The sequence below is a fragment of the Musca vetustissima genome, unplaced genomic scaffold (genome assembly GCF_032173495.1).
Source record: "Musca vetustissima isolate MV318-11 ecotype Yass unplaced genomic scaffold, APGP_CSIRO_Mvet_v1 utg115094, whole genome shotgun sequence".
Classification (NCBI taxonomy): domain Eukaryota; kingdom Metazoa; phylum Arthropoda; class Insecta; order Diptera; family Muscidae; genus Musca; species Musca vetustissima.
In genome coordinates, this window is record NW_026883382.1 from 9,068 (window position 1) to 32,227 (window position 23,160).

General features: G+C 34.6%; 2 protein-coding genes and 3 non-coding genes across 5 annotated transcripts; 2 read left to right on the forward strand and 3 right to left on the reverse strand.

Moving 5' to 3' along the window:
* Nucleotides 1-267: 267 nt before the first annotated feature.
* On the reverse strand, nucleotides 268-464 carry LOC133330247 (U2 spliceosomal RNA). The gene has a single exon (XR_009754334.1). It is a non-coding gene; the product is annotated as a U2 spliceosomal RNA (small nuclear RNA).
* Nucleotides 465-2,991: 2,527 nt separating this feature from the next.
* LOC133330249 (U2 spliceosomal RNA) lies at nucleotides 2,992-3,188 on the reverse strand. Its single transcript, XR_009754335.1, has one exon. It is a non-coding gene; the product is annotated as a U2 spliceosomal RNA (small nuclear RNA).
* Nucleotides 3,189-10,058: 6,870 nt separating this feature from the next.
* Nucleotides 10,059-10,185, forward strand: LOC133330250 (U5 spliceosomal RNA). The gene has a single exon (XR_009754336.1). It is a non-coding gene; the product is annotated as a U5 spliceosomal RNA (small nuclear RNA).
* Nucleotides 10,186-17,800: 7,615 nt separating this feature from the next.
* LOC133330246 (uncharacterized) lies at nucleotides 17,801-18,471 on the reverse strand. Its single transcript, XM_061538709.1, has 3 exons — nucleotides 18,412-18,471; nucleotides 18,034-18,357; nucleotides 17,801-17,965 (listed from the first exon to the last, which is right to left on the reverse strand). Exons 1-3 carry the CDS (start codon nucleotides 18,469-18,471, stop codon nucleotides 17,801-17,803), a joined length of 549 nt encoding a protein of 182 aa, XP_061394693.1.
* Nucleotides 18,472-19,169: 698 nt separating this feature from the next.
* On the forward strand, nucleotides 19,170-19,781 carry LOC133330242 (uncharacterized). Its single transcript, XM_061538706.1, has 2 exons — nucleotides 19,170-19,565; nucleotides 19,626-19,781. The coding sequence occupies exons 1-2, from the start codon at nucleotides 19,170-19,172 to the stop codon at nucleotides 19,779-19,781; spliced, it is 552 nt and encodes a 183-aa protein (XP_061394690.1).
* Nucleotides 19,782-23,160: the final 3,379 nt, after the last annotated feature.

Here is a 23,160-nt window from a genome sequence, read left to right on the forward strand (position 1 = left end):
ATTTAAAAAATCCAACACTGTCACCCAAAAAAAAATATTTAAAAAATCCACGCCTCTTGTGGTCACCAAAAAAAAAAATATTTACATAATCCACGCCTCTTGGGCTTGCCTATTTTTTTTAAGAAATCTACGTCTCTCGGACTTGCCTAATTTTTTTAAGAAATCAACGCCCCTTGGGCTTGCCTAGGTTAGATTCCCTAAAAATATATTTGAAAGATCCTAGTCCCTTGGGCTTGAGATTACTTTATATTATTTGAAATTGATTATTTTATGTGGGCCGAAATCCCGGCGGTACTGCAATACCGGGCCAACCCGTGACAGGAGCGGAGCAAGCCCCTAAACATCCCGTCTATTTCCAAAAATCAGTTTAACATTTGTTGTCCTCCGATGGAGGATCTATCAGATGTTAAGCTGATAAGAACAGATACTACACTTTGATCTTAGCCATAAGGCCGAGAAGCGATAACTAAACTGTGGTCAATGTGAAAGTTATACCATGCCTCGTATACGAAGTAAATGAGAATTATTGAAGAACATCAAAGAAAATACACAATTCCAAAATCCACTGAAACCACTCGAATCATACAACTGTGCACATTTTTAACCGACCCCACCATTATCTTCGAATCGTTTTTGACAAAGAGGGAAACTAACCAGTAAGGAAAGTAGTAAAGTCGGACGGGGCCGACTCTAGGATACCCTTCACCACTATGGGTACATTAAACAGGACTATTAACATGAAATTGGATGAAATAAAATATGTGATATTTATCTAAATGTGAATCTACCTAGATTTGTCCATAAAGTGTGTAAATCGACTTCAAACAAATATAAATAGGTCATCCGGTTGACTATGTCTGTACTTCTAGAAAACGCAACTACGTAATTCTATGCTCAATTTTGTACGTTGTGCAAAATTTGATGTCAATCTGACTAACATGAGGAGTATGATGCCCAATTTGCTTGATATCGGGCGAAAAAATATATGTAAGCTATATCCACATATTAAGCGATTTCAAACAAACTTGTCACAGGTTAGGTTATACTAACTTTAGAACGTTTTGTTCCTATTGGTTCCTTGGTGCGTCAATTACATAAAATCAATCTATAATAAAATGGAGCTATATCTAAATCTGGACCGATTTTCACGAAACAAGGCAGACATCACTCTAGGCTCAATTCAGTACGTTATGCCAAATTTCGTGCAAATCGAAAGATATATAGCGACTTTGGTGAACCATTTACATGAAATCGGACGAAACTATATGTGGGAGCTATATAGATATATGGACCGATTTTATCGAAACTTGGCAGACATCACTCTAGGCTCAATTCAGTACGTTGTGCAAAATTTCGGGCAAATCGAAAGATATATATGGATGTTGGTGCACAATTTACATGAAATCGGACGAAACTATATATGGGAGCTATATCTAAATCTGGACTGATTTTCACGAAACTTGGCAGACATAACTCTAGGCTCAATTCAGTACGTTATGCCAAATTTCGTGCAAATCGAAAGATATATATGGATTTTGGTCACAATTTACATGAAATCGGACGAAACTATATATGGTAGCTATATCTAAATCTTGACCGATTTTCACGGAGCTTGACAGACATCATTCTAGACCTAAATGATTAGGCTGTACCAAATTTCGTGCTAATCGAAAGATATATAGCGACTTTGGAGCCCCATTTACTTTAAATCGGACGAAACTATATATGTGAGCTATATCTAAATCGGGACCGATTTTCATGAAACTTGGCAGACATCATTCTAGGCCCAATTAAGTACGTTATGCCAAATTTCGTGCAAATCGAAGGATATATAGGGACTTTGGGGTACCATTTACATGAAATCGGACGAAACTATATATGGGAGCTATATCTAAATCTGGACAGATTTTCTTGAAACTGGGCAGACACCATTCTAGACTCAATTCAGTACATTATGCCAAATTTCGTGCAAATCGAAAGATATATAGAGACTTTGGGGCACCATTTACATGAAATCGGACGAAACTATATATGGGAGCTATGTCTAAATCTGGACCGATTTTCACGAAACTTGGCAGACATCACTCTAGGCTTAATTCAGTACGTTATGCCAAATTTCGTGCAAATCAAAAGATATATAGGGACTTTGGTGCACCATTTACATGAAATCGGACGAAACTATATTTGGGAGCTATATCTAAATCTGGACCGATTTTCATGAAACTTGGCAGACATCATTCTAGGCCTAAATGATTAGGCTGTACCAAATTTCGTGCAAATCGAAAGATATATAGGGACCGTTTACATTAAATCGGTTAAATATATATATGGGAGCTATATCTAAATCTGAACCGATTTTTTCCAATTTCAATAGGGTTCGTCCTTGGGCCGAATAAGTGACTTGTGCCAAATTTCATCTAAATCGGATCATAAATGCGACCTGTACTTTGTTTACAATTTAACATCAACAGACGGACGGACGGACAGACGGACGGACGGACATGCATAAATCGACTCAGAAAGTGATTCTATGCATATTCTCAAAAGGAACCATGGGTCTATCTCGATTCCTTTTGCCTGTTACAAACATATGCACAAAGACATAATACCCTGTACCACAGAGTGGTGAAGGGTATAAAAATATTTAAAAAATCCACGCCTCTTGTGGTCACCCAAAAAAAAATTATTTAAAAAATCCATTCCTCTTGTTTCACCCAAAAAAAAAAATATTTAAAAAATGCACGCCTCTTGTGGTCACCCAAAAAAATTATTTAAAAAATCCAAGCCGCTTGTGGTCACCCAAAAAAAAATTATTAAAAAAATCCACGCCCCTTGGGCTTGCCTATTTTTTTTTTAAGAAATCTACGCCTCGTGGGCTTGCCCTAAAAATTATTTTAAAAACCCGCGCCTCTTAGATTCCCTAAAAATATATTTGAAAGATCCTAAGTCCCTTGGGCTTGAGATTACTTTATATTATTTGAAATTGATTATTTTATGTGGGCCGAAATCCCGGCGGTACTGCAATACCGGGCCAACCCGTGACAGGAGCGGAGCAAGCCCCTAAACATCCCGTCTATTTCCAAAAATCAGTTTAACATTTGTTGTCCTCCGATGGAGGATCTATCAGATGTTAAGCTGATAAGAACAGATACTACACTTTGATCTTAGCCATAAGGCCGAGAAGCGATAACTAAACTGTGGTCAATGTGAAAGTTATACCATGCCTCGTATACGAAGTAAATGAGAATTATTGAAGAACATCAAAGAAAATACACAATTCCAAAATCCACTGAAACCACTCGAATCATACAACTGTGCACATTTTTAACCGACCCCACCATTATCTTCGAATCGTTTTTGAAAAAGAGGGAAACTAAAAATAAATACCAGAATAACAACAACAGCTATTAGTCAGGCATGGGTATTTCGTATTCCGCTTACTTGCTTGTTTGTCTGCCTGCCTAACTACCTACTTAGTGCCTAACCAAATAACAACAACAACATGCTGATCGGAACAACAACACCATTACAACAACACCATTACCATTTGTTGTTATCAGCTAGCGTACGGCACTCATTGGCATGAAACCACCCTTTCGTAGCTACAATCAGACACACATTCATTCGTATGAAATACATATTTGTTGTTGTTGGATTTAGTGGCTGCTTAGTGAGGCACTAATCATGTGAATGGTATAAAATAACAACTACAACCGGTCTTTATTGAATGGCGGTTCGAAAATGAAAGAGGTTGCGGTGTGTCAACTTTTATAAAAATGTAGGGAAGAATAAATGTAGATTTTGAAAAAATTATATAAATAAATTTTGAAAAAAATTATAAAATTATATAATATATATATATATATTAATTTAAAATATAATTTTTTAATAAAAAATTAAAATATTTTTTCTTTGAGGAGTCTTCTTAGTACAAGTCTCCTATTTACTTTAGCCATATTAAAGTCAATCGATCGATAATGGATTTACTCCTCTGTATATGTTCCATACGACATGATACTTTGATAAGTCTAAATAATTTGAACAAAAAAAAATTGAATACGTGAAATGCTTTCGAATATCACATCCTCCGTATGGATTAAATACCAAATTGCAGACACTCCAGTCTACATACAAAAATTGTTCAATATTGGTTGAAATATGCGGGTAGACCCCATATACTGGTACCCTTTTATTGGGGATTAAAGGCCTTGTTGAATATATGAAAACGCCAGAATGAAAATTTCGCCATAGATCAAAGTTCGGAGATATGCAGTGATAGTTTTTTTTTCTGGGGACCCTATAATACTAGAAGATATAGCTTCATAGCTTTATCTGTAGCTATTGTATGAATTTTTTGACATTACATTTCTTCGGTAAAATATATTCAGGTATATTTTTGTAGAATATTCGATTTCGTGTGTGTCCTTTTCGTGCTTATTTGATTGAACCGCAGTCCAATAACCAGAAGATGTAATTTTTCATCCTTGCAATATTCAACAAAAATATTGCTAATAAGATTTTAGGTGGGGTCCTCAACGACGCCAAAGCGATATTTTAACGTTTCAATAGTCTATTTTCAATTTTACCCGTTTCTTGTCACTAAAATCCTATATGTACAAGTATGTATTTCAATAAATTATATATACATAATTTTCTTATTTTGTAGAACTGATTCGGATTTGTCCGAATTATTTTCCAAATACATCAAAAAATAAAATAAATACATTTCGAGAAAAAAAGAACCTGTTTTCCAAATTTTTGAACCGGATATTCAAAAAAAAAAAAAAACAATAATAGATCTGGTTCAATAAATTTTGTACATATGTTTCCTAGCTTTCTAATAATATGCATGTAAGGTATTGAAACCGGTTTTCATTAACGGAATATTCGGTTCAAAAATTTAGAAAACCGGTTATTTTTATTTTTAATTTAAATTTATTTTTTGACATAGCTTTGTAGTGATATGCATTTAAGGTTTTGAAACCTGATCTCATTTTTGGAATATCCGGATAAAAAATTTAGAAAACCGGTTATTTTTAAATACCGTGCTTTAAAATTGTGCACGGACACATCTAGTACTCCAAGGATGTTTGAAAATGATTATATCGGTCTACCTTTAGGGTATAGCTCCTATTTAACCTCTATAATACATTCGATATTTTGGAATTTTTTGGGACTTTTTCAACCGAATTGGCTCTTATTTGCTACGTTTGGTTCCCATTGGGTATCAAATCTCCCTACTAAAAATTATCAATATTGGTCCACTTTTTAAGGTAGCCCCCATTTACCAGCACCCTAATATTCCATATTTACGTTTTTTAAAAAGAATTGGTTCTGATTTGATATTAGCGATACTTATTAAATAGAAAATCTCTTTACCAAAAATGATAAATATTTGTCCATGTTTGGGGTTAGCATCCATAGATATTAAACCCAATGTTTCGTTATATTGGGGACATTGGCCATGTTTCTAAAATTAATTGACTCCAATTGGAAATTTTTGATACTTATTGAATAGAAATTGTCCCTAACAAAAATTGATCATCGTTGGTCCGTGTTTCCGGTCAGCTTTTATAAAACTTTAATCCCCATTGTTCAGTATTTTGGGGGTTTTGGGGCATTTTTTTTCCAACCGAATTCGCCCTAATTCGCATTTTCAGGTTCTCATGGGATGTTCAATCTTCCTACAGAAAATTATCAATGTCGGTTTACATTTTCGTATATCTTCCATATAAGGGTACCGCTGTTGTTTTTTGAAGGCCTTAACCAAATTTCTGTAATTTCTTGAAGGTTCTATAAAAAATGATAAATATAGTTCCATGAATTAATATAGTCTTACGCGTCATTACCAATAATTGAAAGATTTTAGACGCATTCTCCCATTTAGTGGCTGTAATTTGGCATTCCCTGAGTTTTGGATGGTAAAACACATTTTTGGGGACCAGCCACATTTTCGATGTTAATAAAATTTTAACCGACATTTTTTCGCAGAAATTATTCAATTTAGATTAATATTTTAAAACTGCCGACATACATAACCTACCCGAGTTTTTCAACCTGAGTATCTGCTATTTGGAACATTTTTTGCCAGAGCATGAATAAGATACTATGTACAACATATTGAAACCAGTGAGCGGAGCAGTAAGTCGGACGGGTATGATACTCTACACAACTTCCACGAAAATCTAACATTCTGTGGTACTACATTTTGAGCTTGGGCAATATTTCACGATATTTGCACCCTCTTGACCTACTAGAGGTCAACAAATAATACTAATATTCAGTACAGCTCTTCTAATTAATAGTCCAGATTCCCTTTACCGTGGGTTGTGTTGTAATCTTGGGCTTTCAATTGAAAAAACACAAAAAATTAAGTTTACGATCCACTTCTTCCAATATTATTATCTTATCATCACCGAAAATTATAGGCGTTGTCCTTGAACATACCTGGATCCTCATGGAAAATTTCAAAGCCATCAGCTCTATCTTTCCGGCCTCTAGTGTGGTAATGGGTTACTAAATAATATGTAAATATTTGCAGTCGACTCCGCTTTACTGAAATGGAAAAAAATCTGAATGTTTGTTTCAGTTATCCGATGTTTTCACTTAAGCGGAGTTCGTTTAACTGAAAATAATTTCAGTTTTCCGAACTTCTTATAAGCGAAATTTTTTTCAGTTTTAGGAATTTCAATAATTCATTTTTATATCGAATTCGTAGGTATCGAATTTTATGAAAATAGACGATAGAAATTGAAACTGGTTGACATGGTCACTTCTTAAAGGAATTTTATTTATTAAAATTTGTTCATTATAGATACACATTTTTTACATTGTTTCTATTTAAAATTTGGTTATCATCTAGAAGGTCTATGCGGAACGGAGTTTTTTTCGAATTTTCCAAATGGTTTGAAAAGTTTGGCCGAACGAACTTCTTCGTTCTTCGACGTCAAATTTATATATACTTGACACACACGTCGGAAAATCATGAATTGCAGAAAAATATCTGTTAGTGTGGGCTATGAAGATGTGTATTCCTCAAAGCAAAATAGTCTGTAATTATCCTTCATTTTCACGATTTTCAGTAATGCAGAGTAATTGAAAAATAAATTGCAATATATGACTCCAAAAGCTATTTCAGTTATCCGATATTTCCAGTTATGCGAAGTTTCATTTATGCGGTGTAAATTGTGAGCGATTAACCTAAAATGTAATGCTGCAGGAAATCAATTTCACTTATCCGATATTTTTCAGTTAAGCGACTTACAGTAAAGCGGAGTCGACTGTAAGTATAACTCTCTTATCTGAGTAAATACGACAATAAAATTGGTATCAATTTAAAGGTCAACCACTCTTCTTGGATATACTATCAACTTCTCGGGTCTATGTTCTTCAGGGGTAAATATATACACTATAGAATACAAATTTTGTAATATTTCTCACAAAAGTCAGGGTCCATTTGACCCGCTAAATATTGACTGATCTTTATCAAAACAGGTATGCTTATTTTCCATGTAAAATTTCGCGATGTTTGGGCCATAATTGCGGCCTCGGGAGCAGCCTCTAAATATTACCCGATCTTTACCAAAAACAATAGGGGCCTTCTTTGGCCTTAACTCATCCCACATGCAAAATTTCGCGAAGATTGGTCCATAACTGTGGCCTGTATAGTGTTTACAAATTATAAAGAACAGACGGACTGACACATTTGTGTAGATCGACTCAGCTAGTCGAGATATAACGATCGGTATACTTAAAGGTCGGACCAATATTTCGCGGTGCTACAAACTCTTGGAGCCATACAAAGCTATAATACCCACACAACATAGTTGTGTATGGTATAAAAATCCATGCCCTATGATTCCTTGAAGAAAATATTCTTTGAAAATCGACGCCTGAATATTCCTTAAAAATATATATTTTTTCAAATCCCTATCTGAAGATTCATTGATCCATGCCTCAAGATTCATAGATCCATGCCTCAAGATTCTCAGAATTATTTTTTTTAAATCCATTCTTCGAAAAAAAAAAAACAGTAAGGAAAGTAGTAAAGTCGGACGGGGCAGACTATATGATACCCTTCACCACTATGGGTATATTAACATTAACATAACATAAAATTGGATGAAAAAAAAATATGTGATATTTATCTAAATGCGAATCTACCTAGATCTATTCATAAAGTATGCCAATCGACTTCAAACAAATATAAATAGAAAACGAAACTACGTAATTCTATGCTCAATTTTGTACGTTGCTCAAAATTTGATGTCAATCTGACTAACATGAGGAGTTTGATGCCCAATTTACTTGAAATTGGGCGAAAATATATATGGAAGATCTATCCAAATATTAAGCGATTTCAAACAAATCTGTCACAGGTTAGGTTATACTAATTTCAGAACTTTACTATCAGCCTATTGGTTCCTTGGTGCGTCAATTACTTAAAATCAATCTATAATAAAAGGGAGCTATATCTGAATCTGGACCGATTTTCACGAAACAAGGCGGACATCACTTTAAGCTCAATTCAGTACGTTATGCCAAATTTCGTGCAAATCTAACGATATATAGGGACTTTGGTGCAATATTTACCTAAAATCGGACGAAAATATGTATGGGAGCTATATCTAAACCTGAACCGATTTTCAGGAAATTTAACACACATCATTCTGGACCTAATTCAGTACGTTATGCCAAATTTCGTGCAAATCAAAAGATATATAGGGACTTTGGGGCACCATTTACATGAAATCGGACGAAACTATATATAGGAGCTATATCTAAATCTGGACCGATTTTCTCGAAACTGGGCAGACATAATTCTAGGATCAATCCAGTACGTTTTGCCAAATTTCGTGCAAATCGAAAGCTATATAGGGACTTTGGGGCATCATTTACATGAAATCGGACGAAACTATATATGGGAGCTATATCTAAATCTGGACCGATTTTCTCGAAACTTGGCAGACATCACTCTAGGCTTAATTCAGTACGTTATGCTACATTTCGTGCAAATCAAGAGATATATAGGGTCTTTGGGGCACCATTTACATGAAATCGGGCGAAACTATATATGGGAGCTATATCTAAATCTGGACCGATTTTCACGAAACTTGGCAGACATCATTCTAGACTTAAATGATTAGGCTGTACCAAATTTCGAAAGATATAAAGGGACCGTTTACATTAAATTGGTTAAATATATATATGGGAGCTATATCTAAATCTGAACCGATTTTTCCCAATTTCAATAGGGTTCGTCCTTGGGCCGAATAAGTGACCAGTGCCAAATTTCATCCAATTCGGATCATAAATGCGACCTGTACTTTGCTCACAAAAATACATGGACAGACGGACGGACGGACGGACATGCATAAATCGACTTAGAAAGTGATTCTATGCATATTCTCAAAAGGAACCATGGGTCTATCTCGTTTCCTTTTGCCTGTTACAAACATATGCACAAAGACATAATACCCTGTACCACAGTGTGGTGAAGGGTATAAATATTTTTTCGAATATCCACATAATATCCATAAATTATATATCCTCATAAATTATTTCCCCAGCGGATCTTATATTGAGTGTAAAAAATATTAATTTTAAATATTTTCTATTTTTGATTATTTTCAAAACAATTCAAACATCCCAGCCCTGTTAACTAAACAGCAACTAAGCAAGCCTACATGAATTGTTGTTATGACTGCCTATGGCATCGACTTCAACGCATCAACACACAATGAATATGATCCACGCATATGACTCACTGTGTGACACAGCACACGTTTCATGGCATTCAAACACTAGCCAACACATTTCAACATTTCCAACCCTGTTACTTAGTGAGCGCACTCAAAACAAACTAGCACACACATTCCGTTTTATTAGCTATTCGTTGCCAGCCGCTTTGTGTGTTTCGAACAACAAACCCCCTTGTTTAAGCAAATTAATAAGTTGAGTGTGTATTTCGTGTTGGGCACCAGAGTGATGTGTCACCATAATTCACATTCACTTTATTTTAACCCTGGCTAATAATGTTCACTTTGTGCCATGGATCTTTACTCTGGCTTCTCTTCAGTTGTCGAATAAATCTTTCGCCTTTTACTAAAGATTTCCGTGGAGAGGAGCACTCTAATGAGTCTAAAATAAATTTTTTGTCAGGCCTAGAAACCTTTTGGGTTTTTGGGCCATAATTGAATCAATTTCAAAGATGTAAATTAAAAACTTAATAAATAGTTTATTAGGCAATCCCAAGAGGCGTGGTTTTTATACCCTCCACCATAGTATGGAGGGTATATTAGTTTTGTTTTTCCGTTTGTAACGCATCGAAATAATCATTTCCTCCGACCCTATAAAGTATATATATTCTTGACGATCTAAGCATCTCCGTCTGTCTGTTGTAATCACTCTAGCGTCTAAATGAATTGAGATAGAACGCCAAAATTTTGCATAGAGTCATTTTTTGTCTGCATGCGGCATGTCAAGTTCGAAGATTGGCTATATCGGTCCACGTTTCGGCATACCTCCCATATAAGGGTACCCCCAAATTTTCAGTATTTTGGGATTCTTGAGCGCGTTTTTCAACCAAATTCGCTGAAATTTGGTAAAATGGGCTCTTTTTGGATACCAAAATTTTCAACTAAAAATTATAACTTTAGGTCCATTTTTTCTGGTAGCCCCCATATAACGGTACCTCCCAATTTTCAGTTTTGGAGGGGTTTTGACCACATTTTTCCACCGAATTGGCTGTAATTTAGTACTTTGAGTTCTTATTGGGTATCAAATCTCTCCACAAAAAATTATGAGTATAGGTCTATTTTTTCGGATAGCCCCCATATAAATGTACCCCCAATTTTCTGTATTTTGGGGTTCTTGAGCGCGTTTTTCAATCGAATTTGCTGCAATTTGGTATTTTGTAGTCGTATATGGTAACAAATCTCCCTACCAAAAATTTTTAATATTCACCCCCTTCAAACGCGGAACAAATCAGATAACAATTTTAATATAAAAAAGGGGGTTATATGGGGACTACCCCACATATAACCCCCTTTTTTATATTAAAATTGTTATCTGATTTGTTCCGCGTTTGAAGTCTCTGATGTAATCATTTCACCTGTGGAGGATATCGAGATAAACAAGTAGAACGTAAGGTTCGATAATGAACTATAACCCGCATTTAGACCTAGCCCCTGTATGGAGGTTCCAGAAGAAGTGGACCGATATTCCCCATTTTCGAATTTGAACTAAGATTGGAAGAAATAATATGACGGACAAAGTTTGGATGAAATCTAAATTTTTTGAAACGGATTTGGTCCAAAGAAACATGGGGTCTAGGACCAATATTTCGATTAGCCACATTTTCACCGTGTTAAAGTGTATACACCCTCAATAGCGATAAATCTGAGGGTATAATTATCCATTAAAAATTTATGAATTTTTTATTTTTGTTTATATAATCCCTTTTTAGAAATGTCGGTATAGGTCCACTTTTTGGTATGTTCCCTATATTTTCATTTCTAGTACCTGTCAGTATATCTATGGTGGAGGGTATCCAAAGTTCGGCCCGGCCGAACTTAACGCTTTTTCACTTGTTTAGATTGATCCAATAGGTGTGGATTTTTAAATACTATTTTTTCCCCAAATCCAAGTGAGCCAGTGAGTCTATCATAGAATCTCTGAATGGCCCGTGAGAGTCCATCGTAGACGCGCTGGAGGAAGGGCCAGTGAGTCTGTCATAGACGAGCTGAAAGACCAGTGATTCTATCATAAACCAGCTCAAGGGCCTCTGAGTCTATCATCAACGAGCTCAAGGGCAACTGAGTCTATAATAGACGAGATGAAGGGCCAGTGAGTCCTTTTAAAAATCCATGATTTAGAAAATAATTATTTTAAACTGACGCCTTTTGAGGCCTTTGCATAAAATATTGATTTAAAAAGCCATCAACATTCCAGATTTTTGCAATTATTTTCAAATCACTAAATAATTTTTGTTGTTGCTTTTTTTGTACGACCTTAATAACATAAAATTGTAATGGTTCGCCAATTTGAATTTAAATTGGGATAATTGTTTATTATTCTATATATTGGAAATTATAAACTATTATTGATTTCAAATAATAACATTCTAACTCTTTTTGATAGTCATAAAAATTTCTAAATTCGAAAAATGAATTTAAAATTTTTATTTCTTGTTTTACTTCTTCGGCTGTCAATAATCCAAGGAGCCAAGAAGGTAAGTTTTTTTTTGTTACGGAAACCATAAATCCCATATTTCAATGTTCCGATTTTTTTTTCAGAAATCCCGCAATATCTACTTCCTTGATTGCAAAAATGATATCAATCCGAAATTTATTAAACAATTACAAGTGAACATCAGCAGCAATCGTCAATCGATGAATATTCTTGTAGATCTTGCTCAAGATTTCAACGATATGTGGGCCTCATTGGGTGTGGGTCTTTGGGAAAAATCAAGCAAAGATTTTCGAACCATAATTTCCTATGACATTGAATTGTGTGACACTTTGAAACGTATCAAATCTTCAAAATTGAAAATTCTCGAAATTTAGCTTAAAAATTTTTTCAAATATGGCAATTTGTCAACCAGCTGTCCTTTCGGGAAGGTACGATACACATTTTGAAAACTCCCCATAATTTAAATTATTAAATTTTATTTCAATATAGAGTCTCTACTTCTTTAGTAATCTAAAATTTGATAAGGAAATCATTCCAGATTTTATACCCTCAGGAAAATATCAGACCTATCTGTCAGCGTATAAAAAGAAAAGTGATGATTCGAAGGATGTTAGCAATTCATCGTATTTGAAATTTGAATTGATGTGAAATGGAAAACTAAAATTTACAGAATTCCTTTTGTGAAGAAAACCTAGATTGGGATTAACAAAAATAAGAAACATTCACAAGGGTGGATTTTTTTAAAAAAAAGTTAACCAACTACCACAAGGCGCGGATATTTAAGAAATGCTTGTAAGGTCCCTTCACAAGGCGTGGATTCTGTAAAAAATGTTTTCAAAGATCCTTTCACAAGGCGTGGATTCTGTAAAAAATGTTAAGGACCCTTCACAAGGCGTGGATTTTTATACCCTTCATCACACTGTGGTACAGGGTATTATGTCTTTGTGCACATGGTTCCTTTTGAGAATATGCATAGAATCACTTTCTAAGTCCATTTATGCATAACCGTCCGTCAGTATATGTATTTTTGTGAACAAAGTACAGGTCGGATTTATGATCCGATTTGAATGAAATTTGGCATAGGTCACTTATTTGGTCCGTGTTTTGGGTTTGGTTCTAAAACTCTGTTGTAATCATTTCATCTGCGGAGGATATCGAGATAAAAAACTAGAACGTAAGGTTCGATAATGAACTATATATGACGCATTTAGGCCTAGCCCTTATATAATGATACCTACCGATTTAAGTATTTATTAATATTTGGCGTAAAAAAAATTATTCTGATTCAGAAGTTTTAGTTTCGAAATAGAGCTATATCAGTCATCAATTAGGCAAAGTACCTCATATAATAATAACCACAAATGTTCGGTAATTCCTGTACGATGTAATCAACATTGGCCCCGCTTAAGGTATAGCCTCCAGGGACGTTCTCATACAAATGTTTTTGTGCAACCCACAACAATGCACCCCCATTTTGTGGGGGAGGTACCTGAAGGCGTGGACCGATATTCCCCATCTTCGAACTTGAACTAAGTTTGGAAGAAATAATAAGATGTACAAAGTTTGGATGAAATCTAACTTTTCTGAAACGGATTTGGTCCAAAGAAACATGGGGTCTAGAACCAATATTTCGATGAAACACATTTTTATCGTATCAATGTGTATACACCCTCATTACCCATAAGGCTGAGGGTATACAACCATCAAAAATTGCCGAAATTTATTTGGTTTTCATACTCGGTTTGTAGAAATGCCGGTATAGGTCCACATTTTGGTATGTTCCCTATATTATCATTTCAAGTACCTGTTAGTACAGCTATGGTGAAAGGTATCCAAAGTTCGGCCCTGCCTAACTTAACGCTTTTCACTTGCTTAAAATGACATAATTAAATAATTTTAGAGACGTGGAATTTTTAACATTTTTTTCAGGGAAGTCCAAGTGGCGTGGATTTTTTAAATAATTTTTTTTTTTTGGGTTGATCCAAAAGGCCTGGATTATTTAAATATTTTCTATTACAAATATATTAAATTCTTTAATTCAAAATTTTTTTTCTCTCACAACAAAAGAGGATGATGCAGAAGCACCAGAAACATTACGCATCTCCCATTTTTATATTTTGTTGAAATAAATTGTGTGACATCATTAAGGATGAAAATAAAAGGAATATTTTCACTCCCTATTTTTCAATGTGGAACATCATCATCGTCATTATCTCAACTGTTGAGGGGGTAGCAAAATGAAAACCTAAATTTCTTTACTTTTTTTATTATTTAAAAAAGAAGTCATCACACATTTAAATGACACGGTAATGAGCGCACAATCTCACACATCATCAAGCTCACACACACAACATCCTTGTTGTGTGTGTTTTGTTAAAAACAGGAATATGAGTGTACGTATGTGTGTGTGCTTTTGTTCAAAACTCCAGGACTTGCTTTTAATTTTTTTTATCCTTTAATTTGTTAGGAAATATTTTCATTTTTTTCCATACACCAGAAAAAAATATATTCCTGTATATGGCTCCAGGATAAAGTTTGTCCTTATTTCTGATGTGGTGTCTTCCAGTTCGGATTTTGTAGTTGGGTTTATTATTTTGTTGGTATCTTTTTTTGTTGTTGGCTTTACTTAAAGGATGTTAAAGTTAGCATGCAAATGAGAGCAATGAAAAGGGATTCGTTTTTGGTTAAATTCTCAATTTCGAGAATTTAAGAATTTTTTGCATTAAAGGCTTCTTAGCCAAATAGGCCCCTTGGAAACACATTCAAATGTCGGATTCTGTTGCCATTGGTCAAATATTTGCCAACCTGTCACATAGACACGTAGACAACAATTACGTGCTATTGTCTCGCAAATGCTCTGCAAGCAGGCAGGCTGAACAACAACATACATACACAACAAAAGGATAACACCACACGAACAGGAAGTTGTGTATGTGTGTGTGTGCGGTTGCATACATTGCAAAAGCAATGTAACGCAAATATAGACACGACAAATGCATTTAGATGCAAGGAAGAAATGACAATGGGAAAACAGTAAATGGGAGGAGGTATCGATATGGGGTTGATTTTTTAACACTTTAAAAAATTTGAGGACATTGATAGGCCCTTAAAATATTACAAAAAATCGACTCCTATTGCAGACCCCTTAAAAAAATTTATTTAAAAAACCAAGCCTATTGGAGGCCCCTTAAATTATTTAAAACCAGTAAGGAAAGTAGTAAAGTCGGACTGGGCCGACTATATGATAACCTTCACCACTTTGGGCATATTCTATATATGTATTCACCATTGATTATTTGCTGTAAAATCAACATGAATATGTCGAAATTATATATGGAAGCTATGCTATATCGAAATCTTAACCGATTTCAAGGAAACTTGCCAGAGATTAATTTATCCTAATTTTAGTACGTTGTGTGAATCGACCTAGCTATGGGTCTTTAGAGCAACATTTACTAAAAATCTATATATATTATATATATAGGAGCTATATTTAAATCTGAACCAATTTCAAGAAGACTTGACACACGAAAGGTTATAGTAACTTCAGTACATTGTACAAAATTGTGTGCCAGTCGGCCAAACTTTGGGTTTTTAGTACACAATTTCATTAAATCGAACGAAAATATATATGGGAGCTATATCTAGATCTCAACCGATTTAAACGAAACTTAGTACACATCATTCTGGACTGAATTCAGTACCCTATGCCAAATTTCGTGCAAATAGAAAGATATATAGGGACTTGGAGCCCCATTTACCTAAAATCGGACGAAAAAATATATAAGATCTATATCTAAATCCGAACCGATTTTTACGAAATTAAACACACATTGCTCTAGACTTACTTCAGTACGCTGTGCCAATTTTCTTGTAAGTCGAAAGATATATAGGGACTTTGGTGCACCATTTACGTAAAATCGGACGAAAATATATATGGGAGCTATATCTAAACCTGAACCGATTTTCGTGCACACATCATTTTAGACTCAATTCAGTACGCCATGCCAAATTTCGTGCAAATCGAAAGATAACGACATCGGTGCACCATTTACCTTAAATCGGACGGAAATATATATTGCAGCTATAACTGAAGCTGAACCGATTTTTAGGAAATTTAGCACTTATCATTCTAGGCCTAATTCAGTACGCTGTGCCAAATGTCGTGCAAATCGAAAGATATGTAGGGATCTTAGTACACCATTTACCTTAAATCGGACGAAAATATATATGAGAGCCAGGGACGTAAGAAGGGGGCGGCCCGGGGGCCGGATTTAAAAAATGTATATATTTCTTGATCTTCTTGGAAAATTAATATTTTTAAATCCACGCCTTGTAGGACCTTAGAAAAAAATATTTTTTTTTAAATCCACGCCTTGTAGGACCTAAGAAAAAATATTTTTTTTAATCCACGCCTTGTAGGACCTTAGAAAAATACTAATATGGACCTTAGAATTTTTTTTTTGAAATCCACGCCTTGTAGGACCTTAGAATTTTTTTTTAAATCCACGCCTTGTTGGACCTTAGAATTTTTTTTAAATCCACGCCTTGTAGGACCTTAGAAAATTTTTTTTTTAAATCCACGCCTTGTAGGACCTTAGAAAAAATATTTTTTTAAATCCACGCCTTGTAGGACTTTAGATTTTTTTTAAATCCACGCCTTGTAGGACCTTAGAAAAAATATTTTTTTTCAATCCACGCCTTGTAGGACCTTAGAAAAAATATTTTTTTAAATCCACGCCTTGAAGGACCTTAGAAAAAATATTTTTTTTAAATCCACGCCTTGTAGGACCTTAGAAAATATATTTTTTTAAATCCACGCCTTGTAGGACCTTAGAAAAAATATTTTTTTTTTAATCCACGCCTTGTAGGACTTTAGAAAATATATTTTTTTAAATCCACGCCTTGTAGGACCTTAGAAAAAATATTTTTTTTAATCCACGCCTTGTAGGACCTTAGAAAAATATTTTTTTAAATCCACGCCTTGTAGGACCTTAGAAAATATATTTTTTTAAATCCACGCCTTGTAGGACCTTAGAAAAATATTTTTTTAAATCCACGCCTTGTAGGACTTTAGAAAATATATTTTTTTAAATCCACGCCTTGTAGGACCTTAGAAAAATACTAATATGGACCTTAGAAAAATATTTTTTTAAATCCACGCCTTGTAGGGCCTTAGAAAAATACTAATATGGACCTTAGAAAAATACTAATATGGACCTTAGAAAAAATATATTTTTTTTAATCCACGCCTTGTAGGACTTTAGAAAAAATATATTTTTTAATCCACGCCTATGATGACATATTTTTTAAATCCACGCCTATGCTGACCCCTCCTAAAAAAATATATATTTTTTTAAATCCACGCCCTGTAGGACCTATGTGATATTTTTTTATAAATCCACGTCTTCTTGATTCTTGAAAAAATATTTTTTTAAATCCACGCTTGTAGGACCTCCGACATATTTTTTTATAAATCCACGTCTTCTTGGATTTTTGAAAAGATATTTTTAATAAATCCACGCCTTGTTGTTGCTTTGAAAATTTCTTTCTATAAATCCATGCCTTGATGTTGCTTTGAAAAAAATTTTATTAAAAAAATCCTGAGTTAATTTCGATTCAATTCAAATGTCATAAAAGAGCAATTGATGACCTCCTTAGAGCCATCCTGCTTCTTCAAATACAACGACAGATAGGTTTGAAATTTCCCATTTGGCACATAATCCGGTATGCTGTCTTTGTCCACTTTCAAATTGCTAAAATAATAAGAACTCTACGAAAAAATGTATTTCAACAAATTAAAAAATGTTTGTCCCAAAAGAAGCAAATCCTCCATCTTACCCTGAAAAACGGACACTGACTCGATAGATTGCCATATTTCAAGAAATTCACAATCCACTTATTTAGCAATTGTATCTTGGGTGATTTCAGCCGCAAAAGGGTCTCACACAAATCAATGTCATAGGAAAACATCGCACGAAAATTATTGCCCGTCTTTTGCCATAGACCCACCCCTACAGTGGCCCAAACATCCGTGAGGTCTTGAACAATTTCCAAACCAATACTCATTGAGTCACGTTGTCGGCTGATATTGATTTGGAGATTTTTAATGAAATTTGCATTTATATCGCTGCGGGTTTCCAGGAAGGATACGGAGCGGGATTTCTAAAAATAGAAATATTTTAGGAAGGATATTTTTCTTTTTTGGTGGGACCTTACCTTCTTGGCCTCCAGAATAGGTGGGATTATTAGTATTAGAACAATTATTTTAAAATGCATTTTTACTTCTTCAAAAATTCCAGATATTCTAAGACTAAGTAGCCCAGAATGATTATATTTGTACTGAAATAGGTCATTCTCACAGTCAATTATAAGGTGATTAGTATTTAAACAATAAACCGAATGATGGCTCATTTTCTGGTGCAAAAAAAAAAAAAATCAGACAAACAATTACCATTACAAATAATTACAATGCATCGGTCATCTAACCAAGGTCAGCTGCGATTGGGTCATTAGCAAAATACTTTGAGAAAATAATTTTTTCCAAGCACCGACAAGGCGAAGATTAAAAAAAATATAATTTTTAAGACCACAACAAGGCGTGCATTTACAAAAAATATTTTTTATAAATCCTACAAGGCGTGGATTTATAAAAAATATTTTTTCAAAGAATCCAACAAAGCCGTTGACAAAATATTTTTTATAAATCTACGTCCTATTGTTGCTTTAAAAAATATTTATTTTAAAAACGCCCCACATTTGGCTACTTTGAAATATTGGATTCGAATTGATTGAAACATTTAAATGATTTTTCTAAATTAATATTCGCCCAAAACTAATCAGAATTAAAATTTAAATCATTAAAAATTTTTAATTACATTTAATTGCTCTATTTTAAAAGCCTCGCCTATTTACCAATCAATGGAAGATTTTCGCTTAGTTGATTTTCTTTGAACTATTCAACCAACTATACCGAAATGTGGTTTAGATCTGATAACTACACTCATTCCGCATTTGCCATTTTTACCCTGGTCATTTGCCTATCAATCACAATAGTTGTTAGCCAACAAATTGTATTCACTTCCGGTAATGCGAAATTTCATCACGCATATTTTAAAGAATTTCGCCTGTTGGCCCACAATGGATCATTGGACATTTTGATGAATATCACACACGATTTGCCACAGGATCCATGGATGAATTTTGCTGTTTCGATGGGTGGGTCGAATAAAACGGCGGGCCATCGCAAGCTGTTACAGTACAATGTAAATATGTGTAAAATATTGGATCACAACGAACGAAGTTTGGTGTCAATATGGGTGCAGAATATCTTTAAACATGGTACAATACCCTCGAAGTGTCCCATCAAGAAGGTGAGTGTGAGTTTATGTGAAAGTAGTATTGGTAATAATTAAAAATTTCCCCTTCCATAGGGTAATTATACATGGTGTGGCATGCGTCCGGAAATGTTAAATATCCCAACATTCTTTGCCAAGGGTCAATATTTTGTCAATATGGACTTGTATTTTCGCCAGAAGAGGCCGAAAATATCTTTGGCAAATCTTACCGTAATTATTGAGAAAAAGTGAGAAAGAAAATATTAAAACAATAGAAAATAAAGGATATTTAAAGAAGGTGTAACCTTTAAGGAGTTTTATTTTTAAACATCTTTATTATAACTATATTTTCTTCAGTCATCTGCTAGTCAAACCTCAATGCAAGGCATCTTCTGTCTATCAGTGTCCTATGGAAGGCTCGAGACAAGGTTCTAACATTGAACACATTTCTTCCAGGGATATATTTTAAAAGTCTTATAATGGGTGGTGGTCGTAAAAAAAAATATTCTTTAAAATATCCACGCCTTGGATGGACCTCGAAAAAATATTCTTTAAAATATCCACGCCTTGGATGGACCTCGAAAAAATATTCTTTAAAATATCCACGCCTTGGATGGACCTCGAAAAAATATTCTTTAAAATATCCACGCCTTGGATGGACCTCGAAAAAATATTCTTTAAAATATCCACGCCTTGGATGGACCTCGAAAAAATATTCTTTAAAATATCCACGCCTTGGATGGACCTCGAAAAAATATTCTTTAAAATATCCACGCCTTGGATGGACCTCGAAAAAATATTCTTTAAAATATCCACGCCTTGGATGGACCTCGAAAAAATATTCTTTAAAATATCCACGCCTTGGATGGACCTCGAAAAAATATTCTTTAAAATATCCACGCCTTGGATGGACCTCGAAAAAATATTCTTTAAAATATCCACGCCTTGGATGGCTTGGATAGATAAATCTCTTTCCATCTGTCAGCCAGGCATTAATATTTATATAGGCCTATTAGTCGGTCTGCAGAAGACTCCCTAAAACGGAGACTCATTCCATCAGTCAGCCGACAAAAGGCTTCTTCTATTTTTCCTCCTATAGACCGACTTATAGAAAAGCTCCATATATGAGTCAGGCAATAAAAGGCTCCATCTGTCCTTCTATAGTGGGTTTATAGATGGTAGCTTCTATCAGACGAAAAAGTCTATAGACAGACTATAGAAGACACCTGTAAAAGGTCGGCTCCTTCTATCAGGCTCCCTTTTTCTGTGAGCCAATAGCGGATCTCGATTACAATTTGGCTTATAGGATATCCTTCCATTAATAGGCCTATGAAAGGTTCCTTCTATGAATCGTTGTACAGAAGGAGGCCGCATATATAAAAATCCGTTTATCAATCGTCTATAGAATATTCCGCCCAGCAGTCATTTATGGAAGGCTCCTTCTGATAGTTTGATTAAAGAGGGCTTAGTTTGTCGGTCGCCTAAAGAAGGCTCTTTCTCTTTGCCATCTTAGGGAACCTATCAGTAGCCCTTTAGAAGGCTCTTCAATCGGCTTAAAGAAGGATAATTCTGTTTCATCTACGAACCAGCCTGTATAAGGCTCCTTACATCAGTCGGCATACAAATTTATTCTTCTATTATGTGGCCTATAGAAATCTCCTTTTATCAACCGGTTTATAGAAGGCTTCTTCGATTATTTTGCCTATAAAAGGCACCTGCTATCACGTCTTTAAAGTATCGTAAAACTATCCATTCTAAATCGATTTGATAACAGAAATCCGGTAATAGGGTGTAAGATGTTGTATTACCGATACCCATTTGAGTATTTACCCAATTTACCGGGTATTTACCCAATTTACCGGGTATTTACCTTTGGGTATTAACCCACTGCCCATCTCTACATATTCAGTTAGTCGACCCATAGGAGGCTCCATTTATCAGTGGCGCATAGACGTTGTGTTGTATCGGTCTATCTACAGAGGCTTCTTCTATCTGCTATCCTATGGGAGGCACCTTCTCTAAGTCGACCGATAACTATCCCCATATATATGTCGGCCTATCGTCGTTTTGTAAAAGGTCCCTTAAGTCAGTCGTCTTAAAGAAGGCCCATTCAGTCAGTCGGCATATATAAGGCAGTCGAACTTATTAGTCGGCCTATAAAAGGCTGCATCTATCAATTTGCTATAGAAACCACCTTTCATTCTTCGACCTATCGAAGGCTCGTTTAAGGAAGGCTCAGAGAATTCGGTAAAAATTCGGTAACTCATATCTGTTGACTTATAGAAAATTATATTTTTATTGTATTTTATATTTTAACTAGCAAAGTACCCGCTACTTCGTATGCGGAAATGGAATAAAAAAATGTTTCATATGGAAATCGTGAATACTGTATAATTAATTGTACTATAGTTCTGAATTCCACCTCTATTCCTACATTTAATATCAAGTTTATTACCATTAAGTACTCTTCATACACATAAGCACTATTTTCCGAAATTCACACTTTAGCATGTACAGGTTTCACATGTAATTCCATTTAGAACTTTTCGAACACATAAGTATACATTTTCAAGACTACCTCTATACCGTCACCTTCACTAAATTTAGTACCAAAAACGCTTTTGTCCTTCTGTCAAACTCTCTGTCAATGACCAACATTCTAAATTTTAGGTTTCCAGCTCTCTCCGTTACCCAAATTCAAATTATTCCAAATTTAGTGAATTTTCTATTCTATTTACTATTGGTACACATAAATACGAGTTTCCAAAGTTGTCTCCAAAGCTCAATACTACACTTCAACAGTAATCTAAGTTCCAAATCTCAAGGTTCAACCAAATCCAAATTGTTTCAAATTTAGTACCATTTAGTAATTCTCATACTCATAGGTAAGAATGTCTAAAACTACATCAATCCTATACTCTAAAAGTATTTTTACTTCCACCAAAGTCCAAACTGTTCCAAATTTATTGACTTTAGTGTTTTTCTTTCAAATAGTCCAAATTTAAGAATTCCAGCTCTGTGTGAAACCATTCCGCACTTTTCGTACCCATATACCAAACCAATCTCAATATTCCAAACCTGCTTTTAATCGTAAGTCCAAATTTAAGAATTTCAGCTCTATCTGTTCACTAAACTGTACCATATTTGGTACCATTCAGTACTTTTCCTACACTCCCAGAGTAACTTAAGTTGCAACTTTCAGGATTCGAGTTCTACCCGTTCACCAAAGTCCAAATTGTACCAAATTTTTTCCAATACTTCCTTAATCTTGTAATTTTAATTCCAAATTTACGTTTACTATCTCTATCCGTTAACTCGAATCAAAATTGTACCAAATTTTTTTGCCATTTAGTGCACATAATGACGAAAAATTTCCAACATATCTCAATTCTGCACTCAAACAGTAATATAAATTCAAAATTTCAGAATGCAGCCCTATCCGTTCACACATTTGTAAGCTTTTCGGTGCCATTTAATACTTTATGTTTCTATAATTAAAAATTTCCCAAACCCTACACTCCAACAATAATTTTAATTAAAAAAGTTGGGAGTCCAGCTCTATCCGTTCACAAGTAATTAAATTGTACCAAATATAGTACTATTTAGTACACATAGGTAATATGCTTCCATA

Bases quoted from the DNA above. Each gene is read 5' to 3' on its own strand.
- LOC133330242 (XM_061538706.1), top strand. From the start codon at position 19,170: ATGTGGTTTAGATCTGATAACTACACTCATTCCGCATTTGCCATTTTT. The intron at 19,566-19,625 runs GTGAGTGTGAGT...CCCCTTCCATAG, and splicing joins CGAAGTGTCCCATCAAGAAG to GGTAATTATACATGGTGTGG.
- LOC133330246 (XM_061538709.1), bottom strand. From the start codon at position 18,471: ATGCATTTTAAAATAATTGTTCTAATACTAATAATCCCACCTATTCTG. The intron at 18,358-18,411 runs GTAAGGTCCCAC...TTCTATTTTTAG, and splicing joins CTATTCTGGAGGCCAAGAAG to AAATCCCGCTCCGTATCCTT. The intron at 17,966-18,033 runs GTAAGATGGAGG...ATTTTTTCGTAG, and splicing joins GTCAGTGTCCGTTTTTCAGG to AGTTCTTATTATTTTAGCAA.